At 43.0% G+C, this 10607-nt stretch overlaps 1 protein-coding gene across 1 annotated transcript; it reads left to right on the top strand.

Annotated features, from left to right (window-relative positions):
* Nucleotides 1-231: 231 nt before the first annotated feature.
* On the top strand, nt 232-10606 carry LOC101846090. Its single transcript, XM_005107629.3, has 4 exons — nt 232-1666; nt 3500-3626; nt 5024-5131; nt 7937-10606. Exons 1-4 carry the CDS (start codon nt 1111-1113, stop codon nt 9987-9989), a joined length of 2844 nt encoding a protein of 947 aa, XP_005107686.1. The 5' UTR covers nt 232-1110; the 3' UTR covers nt 9990-10606.
* Nucleotide 10607: the final 1 nt, after the last annotated feature.

Below are 10607 nucleotides of genomic sequence, written 5' to 3'. Positions count from 1 at the left end.
ACGTTTGAAAGCTTATATCATTAAAACTTTATTGGGGATTCAGACAGAACAGTGAGCGCGTCAATGTTTCGTGCTGAATAAACAAACAATCAAAAAGACCTCCTGATCTGTCAACGCTTACATTTAATTAAAAGTGACGAAGGAACTCACCTCTGGAAACGCCTTGAGCAGTCTGTCATTTTCCTACATCTGCGGCCGAGACCAGGATGTAATGTGTCGACTGATGGTGCGTTCATATGTGTTCTGTCTTCGAAAAGTACGGGGAGGGGAAGGCGACAGGATCGAGTTGAGATCACAAATCAGATCTGCAAAAAAAATGCATTTTGCCAATGTGCACACTGTAAAGAAGTATCCGTGTTTATCCGCTTGTGTGTGATCTGTTGTTTAGACCGTGTGTGCCGGATATAATGAACATCATTGTTTCAGAAACATTTAACACTTGAAGAGTGGAAATGAAGCTGTGCGCTTAGCCTTTTGGTGTCCATTTTGTTCTATTCCCGTCCCGAAATTTGATGAGATCTGTCCAGGAAGTTTTATCGCTGGGTAAAAGCGAGCCCATTTCTCCTGTGGCCATTGTCGTGGCGTTTTTAGACCAGAACTATTGTTCGAGCTTGTGTAAAGAAGTTTTGTTTCCTCAAGTATGTTTTAAAACATAAGCGTAACTATTTTCAGTGTTAGCGGACGCTTGTGTTTGTGTATAACTTTTCATATTACAGCTCTGAATCTGACATCCCTACCAGCATAAAACGTCGAGATATATAACCGCCCTGTTGTGAACTGCTTGGTCACTGAGATGAGAAAACGTTCAAGTGTTTTATGTAGACAGAGTAGAGCCTTGTATGGGGACGACTGAGAAAACGTGTTAAAGCAGCTGCGCATTATTCCTGGTGAGACAGTTGTTGATGTTATTCCCCCACCCCAGCCCCCGAGATACTGTTTTAAAAGCCATGACAAAAACCTATCAGCGCCAACCACAAGCGCAGAAATGACAGGAGAGACAGTGTTGTTCAAGTGAGACAAATTCTGTGTTCTGAAATAGACCTGCAATTACGATTGAATGATAAACAGTTTGTTTTATTATTCAGAGTCCGGTGAAAAGCCTCGTGCGCTATGGACCTGTTTTCTCTCTCTAGTCCTTCACAGGATTTCACAACGGAAGAGTTTCAGGACCTCAGCGGAGACGGTTCGGGTGATATCTTCAACGCAGTTACAACCTTGTCGTCGTCACCGTCCTTATCGTTTCCTTCTCTCTCAGTCGTGCCCACCAACCCGAGGGTGTTTTTGGATGTTCCTACAGTCGACACTGGCGCCCTGTTCTCGGAATCGGACGAAAAACCTTTTTCAACTAAAAACGTCGACGTGAATTGGACAGCTCTGGCGAACACGTCATCGATGGAGAACGAGACTTTTGCCAACAACACCACAATTATGACCACAGATATTTCTCAATTAGAACGACAGCTCTACCTACAGCAGCTTCAGCAAGAGACGACGTTACAGATGATACCTGCGATGACGTTCCTCATCATCCTCGCTGTCGTCGGAATTATTGGCAACGCTCTGGTTCTGGCCGTGTACTCCAGGAAGTTCCAGAGAACGTCCACCCGGATTTTCATAATGTCCATCGCCGGGTTTGACCTCGTGACGAACGTGATAGTTACCCCAGGTAGGCGCAATATGATTATTACCTCACCTGTTTAGGTACATTATGATTGTTACCATAGGTAAGCGCAGTACGATTTTTACATCGTCTCTGTAGGCGCAGTATGATTGTTACCTCGCCTCTGTAGGTGCAGTATGATTGTAACCCTAGGTAGGCGCAGTATGATTGTTACCCTAGGTAGGCGCAGTATGATTGTTACCTTAGGTAGGCGCAATGTGATTGTTAACTTGAGTAGTTGCAGTCTGATTGTTACCTCGCCTCTGTATGCGCAGTATGATTGTTACCCTAGGTAGGCGCAGTATGATTGTTATCTCACCTCTGTAGGCGCAGTATGATTGTTACCCCAGGTTGGCGCAGTATGATTGTTACCCCTGGCAGGCGCAGTATGATTTTTAACTTGAGTAGTTGCATTGTTATCGTTGTCTCGTCCCAGTAGGCTCAGTGTTAGTGTAACCTCGGGTAGGCGCAGTTTAATTATTACCTCGAATAGGCTCAATGTGATCATTACCTCGGGTAGGCGAAATAGGTACAACAAACACTATTGGTTCATCCCCCCCCCCCCCTTTTGCCTAACCCCACCAAAATAACGCCATCTGATTAGTATAACATTGTCTACTTGATGGTATTTGCATGAATATTAGACTGTATATTGTTCCTTTTTATTGTTTACGATTCACTTGGTGCAGGATAACAGTCCGAAATTTTTCTCCTGAAAAGTAGGTTTGGAATTGCTTTCTTAATACTTGAAGTTGGGCTTCACAGTCCTTCTCCAAAAGCAACATGTTATGGCGAGACACACATTGGGTGGTTCTGAAACCCAAGCACACATCTCTTTTCCCTTCTTACAAAGTCTGAGACTGGGTGTTCAAAAGATTATTTTTTTCGAAAGATAAGGGAAACAGAAGCGTTTACCCTTGCAAGCTCAAACTTCGATAGTTTACATCTCTCACAAGCTCTGTACTTGCCACACCTTAGTATCATCCACCAGACCTTGGCACCTGCTGTTAGTTCAGTCGGCGTCATGCTGAGCTATGGTTGGGATGACACTGGTTCGAATCATAACATTTTCGGTTTTAACAGCAGGCGTGAAAGGAGTTTTCAAGGCTCTCTGCCAACCTAGCACTATCCAATCTGAGATGGACACTGCATTGGGTGGTCCGGCTGGACCTATTTTATTGTAAATTCTACCACAAATTAGGGTGTTATGGCAAGACACACATTGGGTGTGCGTGTGTTTGTGTGTACGTGTGGGTGTGTATGTGTGTGTGTGCGTGAGTGTGCGTGCGTGTGTGTGTGAGTATAAGCGCGCAAATGTGTGTGCATGTGTGTATGTGTGTGAGTGTACATGTGTGTGTGTGTGCTTGAGTGAGTGTGTGATTATGTATGTGTGCACGTGTATATAAACGAGTGTGTGCACGCGCGTGTGTGTGTGCATGTGTGTATGTGTGTGAGTGTACATGTGTGTGTATGTGTGTGAGTGTACATGTGTGTGTGTGTGCGTGAGTGAGTGTGTGGTTATGTATGTATGCACGTGTATATAAATGATTGAGTGTATTGTTGCTGTTGCTGTTATTGTTGTGATTATTGTCGTTGTTGTTATTGTTGTTGCTGCTGCTGCTGCTGCTGCTGCTGCTTTTCATGTTGCTGTTGGTAATAATGAGTGTTGCTTTTGTTTTTTCTGTTCGTCATTTTGTCATGGAAATTGTCATACCCGTTTGCTCCCGCCCAAATACTGCTGCGCACTATTTTAATATAATTTTATGTTGATTTTACTTTCTTCTTTGTATCGTTTTGCCAATGATAATATTTCTTTTTTTTTTCGCATTTTGTTCTCAGCTGAAATCTTCGACATGTTTTACATTTGGGATTTCAACCAGCCCATCGTCTGTAGGATCCGCCTCTTCTTCAACGCGTTCACGACAATGTCAGCGGCCATGATACTGCTCGCTGTGGGTGTCACCAGGTACTTGAGGCTTTCTCCCGGGGTTACGCTCAACTAGTTGGTTGGGTTTAGTGACGATATTTTTCTTTTGAAAGTGTGGCAGTGAGGTGAAATGGGGCGCTCGTTCAAATACTGAAATCCAAGAAGTCGGCATTTAAAAAAAAAAAAATAATTTTTTTTTTTTTGTTTTTTTTTTTGGTATCAATTTTTTAAATCTTTTTCTTGGGCATGGGTGGGGTGGTGGTTAATTCTTTTTATGCCCTTCTAAAACACAATTCTACGTAAGTTTAACTGTACAGCGTTAATCAAAGGAAATAGACAATGTAAATGTTCATTTTCCAAGGAAACAAAAGCTTTGGTAGTCACCAAACTTTGCGGCTAATTTCGCGCTCATTCTACCGCTGACACAACAGGTGACCCCCGCCTGATTAAATTGCATATATAATCTCGACTACTAAGTAAGATAAAATGTATGGGTTTTTTTTTCTTCAAAAGCAAGGTAAATGAACAAAATTAGAGATGTTATGAGTAATCCCATACAGTCGTTATTGATTAGCCCCTAATTCCAGGATGTGATGGCCTTTTGCGTCTTCACAGACGACCTTAGGTTAAAACACCATGCATGATACAGCTTTGCAATGGGCGGTAGATTAAGAGGAAGCAGATTACTCAAAAAACTACTTCCCTCCCTTTAGATCTTGACTTCCTTGATATGCCCAAAAAGGACAACATCATCAGTATGTTTGATATCAAAGAACGTGTGTGTGTGTGTCTGACTAGCTCTTTTTATCTTCTCTGCTAGATCAGAAAGCGAAGAGATGAAAGCAGATGACAGAACATGACTTGAGAAAAGGAAAAGGGGGAAAGGAAAAGAATTTAGAGAGGACAATTTTTTCGTCTTTATCAGGGTTCGAACACGGGACCTGTTTAATGAGAGGCGAACACAGTACTTCTAGACAACGAGAACCCACAATGTAGTGTCCCAGTTAATGTCATATCATGATGAGTGCACAGTAACCTTTGTCTAGAGAGAATTAAGTTTGTTTGTCGGAAAAGGAGGGGAGGAAGGTGTGAAGGTTATGGTTGTATCAAGAATTGCTTAAGAATATTGGCTTAACCCTATCCGTGCGCCCTGGGGTCATTTTGTACCCTCCGGGGTTGTATTCTTCACATTTTAGAATACTTCTAGTACGAAGATCTCTTTGAAACTTTCAGTATTTTTCAAAAAATCATATTGACAGACTGCTATGTAAAGAGGGCGGATCGGATTAACGAGTAAATTTCCTCTTTGGAAAGTGGTGGCACAGAGTTCACCACGTTGTATGGATACGATAGTAAAACACGACATACGGATAGTGTTAATCACCAAACGATGAGACTGTTTGATCACAAAATTATTTGCTGTTTACTTGTTGCAGATACCGAAAGATCTGTGTTCCGTTCGGTCGTCAAGTATCTCTGAAGCAGGCCAAGATTACCAGTGTCATCATCGCTGGCTTGGGTCTCCTGTTTGCGGTGCCTTATGGGTAAGTCTTGCTATCGGTCCTTCTCATCATGTCATGTTCTGCTTCGTTCTCATTGTTCTCTCTCTCTCTCTCTCTCTCTCTCTCTCTCTCTCTCTCTCCGTTGTTTACCCAACAATTGCTGAAACTATTTATCGGACGATTACTGTGGTGGCATACCCAACTATTACTGTAGCTCTTCAGCCAACAATAACTGTGATTATTTACACAAATATTTTCCAATTATTTACCAAACTGGTACAGTGTTTATTGACACAAATATTGCCCTAGTTATTTAAACAACTCTCACTGTGGTTATTTACACAAACATTACTCTAGTTATTTACCCAAGTAATACTTTGGGTGACGGGATAGGACTTGTAAGGCGGATCCTTCCATCTGCCAGCCTGTGGGAGACCCTTGGGCAAGGTCGAGTACCCACTTAACCCCAAAAGCAGGGTTACGTGAAGTTATGGCAGGCAGGTGACGGTTGAAGTGTTGGACAGTCAAAGATAGCTTTCGGAACTGGTCAACTTTCCAAGTGTGCCAGACACACGATACTGTTAGTATAGTGCAATTGCAGGGACGATCTGCATAGTATGAGCACTGTTCATAGAGAAAGTAATTGTAGATACCCAGTGCAAAGGAAAATCATCGGAAAACAAAACAGAAGTAACAGTGTGAAGGGGGTTACCAGTAGTCCTAGAAACTCCTCACTCGGTAGGGTTGAACACCCACCATAGGGAATACCAGATCGTCATCACACGACTGTCTGCAACAAAGACCATTGGGAACTGGCACTTATAACACCCAAAACAAACTTCACAGGGGAAAGCTAGAGAACATCAAGTAAAAAATGAGGACGATGGCGTAAAAAAACGTACTTGGATTGGACGGGAGTCGGGAGCATAAGATCAGATGAATTCCCAATTATGTATTCAGGAGGAGACGAACACCAGAGAGAAGTTGGCATCATTTTGGACTCTGAAAGCTCTAACACCCTTAAGCTTTTCTGGGCAGTTAATGACAGGATCTACTCCCCTCGGGGGGGGGGGGGGGGTGCCACTGACTGCAGTGTCTTTAGTCAATTCCCAAAGGGGGGACATTTCTCGTTCATGCATAGTAGAATTGTAAATGAGCTGATTCATCAATGTCACGCTCATAACTGTGCCTGATCTACAACAGGGAACTGCTGCTTTTTTTCCCCTAATCTTCACTATTGTCATTTTTCCTCTACTTCTTTTGAATGTTTGTCACCCTCTTGTGACCGGCTATTTCCGGGATACCTTGAAAGTCGAAACAGACTTTGTGCTGTTGAAGCTAGAGAGGTGAGCAGAGAAAGCCTGATTCCCTGTAAAGACTTCTCTGTTGACATCCACCCCTTGGGGCTCATATGACCTTATGCAGTTGCGAGTGCCGTAGAACCTCTACTAAACAAAATAAAAATGATGACAGAGTCAGCGTTATCAAACTGAGCGACAAACCATAATTTGATATATTGATTTTCCAATTATATGGACCATCCGCAGATAAGGACCTGATATAAATAGAGGCATTCTATGAAGACGTTGAAAAATGCAATGAAACAATTCAAAGTCATTTAAGCTAGTAGTGGGGGAATTAAATGCAAAAAAAATGGGAAGGAATTGGTGATATCAGCGAAAGAAGCTAGAAACTTGGAGAATAGTGCAAAGAGCCCAAACTTGCTGAGATGAACATCTGGTTCAAGAAATCAAATAGACTACATCCTTGTACTAGAACACTTCAGAAGCTCGATAACATCTGCCGGGCGAAGATTGTCGGAGTAATGGCACATCAGTTGTAGCAAGTATGAAAGTCAAACTATAAATAATAAAGAAGACAACAAGACCATCACAATTTACAGCTTTGCGTACTGTGAAGACAAAGTATGCTGTAGAAGTCAAAAGCAAGTTTGGTGAGCCTGAAAAATCTAACAAATGCAGAAGAAAACTGTGATTTTGTTTAATGAAGGAAAGTCTTTAAAATGCGGCCGATGCACACGTACTTGTCACCAAACAGAAAGAACTCAAAAAATGGATTACTTCAAAGATACTTGGTTTTATGGCGGCAAGAATAAAACACACACATGGTCGAAATACATGTATATTCGAGGATCTACAGGGGAAAATAATTAATGCATTGAAGCCATAGGCACATGGATAAATCATCGATGTGAAGAAACAGAAAATAAAAAGGACAAAGATAACACATTCATGTATCAAAAAGCATGTCGAGAAAGAAACTGTCTCTACAATTTTATGGCGATACACTATCTTTCTGTTTGGTTTTGGTCACCTATACTTGATGGCCTGTGCTGTAAGTCTATGAGGCGGAGTCCACTTCTGTTTCTGCAACATTCTTCTGGAACATTGAACAAAAACGTAGTTTGAAAAGAGTTAGTTCCAGATATCTGGCCCAACATCATTTGTTTCTTCACTATTGTTATTATTGTTTTTGTTGTTGTTGTTGTTTGTTATTTACTTTGTCACATTGCTGGTACTTATTTCCTCCATCTTTATGTAATGGTATTTTCAGTTGTGTTGGGTGGTTATATTGTTGTTATTATTTTTGTTAGTTATTTAGTTTTTGCTGATGAGTTATTTGTTGCTTCCTTTTGATTTTGTTTCGTTTGTATATTAGTTATGTGTGTGTGTGTGGGGGGGGGGGGGCTGAAATGGGGGTAAAATGTTAAAAGGTATGTATGTTTGGGACTTTAATGTGATTTTTAAAAGGGATTCCCCCCCCCCCCCCGATAATGACGTATGCGTTATTATTTTACAAACAATGTTCATACTCTGACTCTTCCAGGATCATCAACGGCCGCCAAACAAAACCGACCCCGCGGCCTGGTATCTTCGGTTACGAATGCACCATCGACGACAGCTACGTCAACACAATATGGCCGATGGTCAACTCTGGGTTTTTTCTCCTCCTCTTCTTCGTGAACGTGATCCCCCTGGTCGTCCTGTACATTCTCATCGGCATTCAGGCCTGGAAACATAGCAAGCAGTACGGAGTCACAACGGCGGCGGCCGCCTCGTCATCGTACCCAAACAACACGAACTCAGACTCGACTAATACCGGCGGAGGGGTGTCAGGGTCTTCCAACCATGACAATGACGTCAAGGCACTGCAGACGACTTCCGGAGCGTCCGAGGGTTCGAGAGTACGTGGGGATGTGGTGGGAGGAGATAGTGGTTCAAGCCATGTACGAAAGGATGATGGGAGTGGAGATAATGGCGATGGGCAGAGAGGAAATGATGTTGTTGGGAAAGGTGAGGACGAGAAAGAGACAAAAGAAGATAGGGATATCGCGAATGGCGGTGTGTCGACCAGTAACAACAACAAAGATGTTAGTGTCAAGATGATCAGAGCCCCCGCGGGAGATCGTATACACTTCAATATCAACATGGTGCAGGAACTTACCAAGAAGCTGAAAGCCGTGAAAAATGAAAGGGAGAGAGAGGAGGAGAGCGAGAGAGACTTCCGAGAGGAGAGAGAGAACGAAGTAGAAGAAAGTAAACAAAGCAATGGAGAGGAGAAGGAGAGTTCAAAGAAACAGAATTATGGTGTATCAACAGTTGTTGACGCGAAAGACGTGGCATTGGTTACAAACGCAGATATCGACAAGTCGGCTCTAAAAGACAACAGCACTAACCCGATGAACGAAACCACAGCGTGTAGAGAACAGGAAGGCGCTAGAGAAGAAGACCGAGATGCTGAGCGGATTGTGGCCACTGAACAGACTGAGGCAAACATGGCCGGGGTCAGTGAAGGAGACGACAACGGTCAGTCCGATGCAGGGAGAGATACACGTCATCACGAGCTAGATTCTCACGTTCCGATCAACGCTGGAGGAGAAACCTCCGATGTGGCCAATGACGTTAAAGCTGTCTCGGGGACTGATCAAACGCCACGGAGGAACGAGGAGAAGGCGAGGCAGAACCAGAAAGTGTCTTTTGTAACTGAGGTGGACGACGAGAGTTCTGATGATGAAAAAAACGTTTCACAATCTAATACGAAACGTAAAGATAGCTGCTATCCTGTTGAGAGTGAGGAACAAAGAAAAGAAAGAATTGCAGACGAAGAAGAGATAAGAAAACAAGAAGAAGAAACTGACGAAGAGGAATCGCTTGAACCAATGAGTGACTTCGCCCGTTCTATGCAGTGGGTGGATATTACCTATTGCTTGAACGAAAGTAAACCGGAAGAGAAGGGAACTGACTGTGCTGACGAAGAAGAGGGCTTGACGAAAAAAGACTCGTTTAACAAATCCCGGAAAGTTTCTAGAGATAACAGTTTTCTTCAGCGTCACCGGAAGCTCAGGGACGCACTCACGGATACTCTCAAACGCGCCAAGCAGAACCGGAAAGAGAAAGAAGCAGATGCCGATGTCAATGCGAATTGCTCTGTGGCTGGTGAGGATGTTGACAATATTCGATTTAATAGAAAAAAAAGTGTAGTGTACATAAAGTGTGAACCTCCTACACCGAAAGAGCCGGGAGAGGAGGCGGGAAACAAATTAGGTCACCACACGCCAAAGACTGCGGAAGCGAGCGGGAGTCGTAAACAAAGCAAGGTGGTGAGGCGGAAAGGTTTAGGCAGAACCACCGCCATGTTGATCATCATCAGTGCGGTATACATCGTCGGTTTCCTCCCCTTTTTGATCCTCGTCTCGCTCAAAGTCACATCTCCGGGGACGATAGAGTCCTTGAGCGATGTAGGATTGGCCATCTACTTCCTGTTTTTCCGGTCCTACTTTCTGAACAGCGCAGCCAATCCGATCGTGTATAGTCTGTGCGACAAGAACTTTCGGCGGGAATGTGTCAACGTCATGAGATGTAGGTCTGGCAAAAGGTAGTAACATGAGAGATATTATCCTGGAGCTCTGTGGTCCACGGGCGAAGTGCTTGCCTCTCAGGCTAAAGCAAGTTGTTTTCTGGTTCTCGGCTTGTTTCTAGATACCTTTCGAAGGTTTCGTCCATAAATTTTTCTCACCCATGAGCCCAGGAGTCGAGGAATATATTATTCCATCTTCTGGGTTAAAGGCCGTAATAATCAGTAGGTAAGGGATTTTACTTTTTCGGGAAAAGGTAAAAAAAACCCAACCCGGATGCATGTGGTTCTCTCTAACGACTCTAAGTTATCACGTCAGAAGGAAAAAATTGCCCTGTCCAGGTCATTTGCAACGACAGATTTCAAAGTTAATCCCTCTCAAACAACTGAAGAAATTCTATTCTGTGCAAGACATTTCGAAAAGTGACTTCCAACACCACCTAGAGTTACAGGCACCTGAAATGTTCATGCCAATGCATATGTACGTCACAAACGTGTACTTCAGTTTACCGACTTATTAATTCTATTCTTGGCAAGGACTTTTGTTAAAGCAAATGATAAATTATGATTTTAAAGCTCCTTTCAATAAGGAAGAAGAAGAAGAAGAAGAAGAAGAAGAAGAAGAAGAAGAAGAAGAAGAAGA

This window comes from Aplysia californica, unplaced genomic scaffold (genome assembly GCF_000002075.1).
Source record: "Aplysia californica isolate F4 #8 unplaced genomic scaffold, AplCal3.0 scaffold00617, whole genome shotgun sequence".
In the NCBI taxonomy this organism is placed as follows: domain Eukaryota; kingdom Metazoa; phylum Mollusca; class Gastropoda; order Aplysiida; family Aplysiidae; genus Aplysia; species Aplysia californica.
The sequence above is the reverse complement of the archived record's forward strand: the minus strand, read 5'-3'. Positions and strand labels throughout refer to the sequence as shown.

Excerpts from the sequence above, each read along its gene's own strand:
- LOC101846090 (XM_005107629.3), top strand. The coding sequence starts at position 1,111 with ATGGACCTGTTTTCTCTCTCTAGTCCTTCACAGGATTTCACAACGGAA. Across the intron at positions 1,667-3,499 it reads GAACGTGATAGTTACCCCAG|CTGAAATCTTCGACATGTTT; the intron begins GTAGGCGCAATA and ends TTTTGTTCTCAG. Across the intron at positions 3,627-5,023 it reads CTCGCTGTGGGTGTCACCAG|ATACCGAAAGATCTGTGTTC; the intron begins GTACTTGAGGCT and ends TACTTGTTGCAG.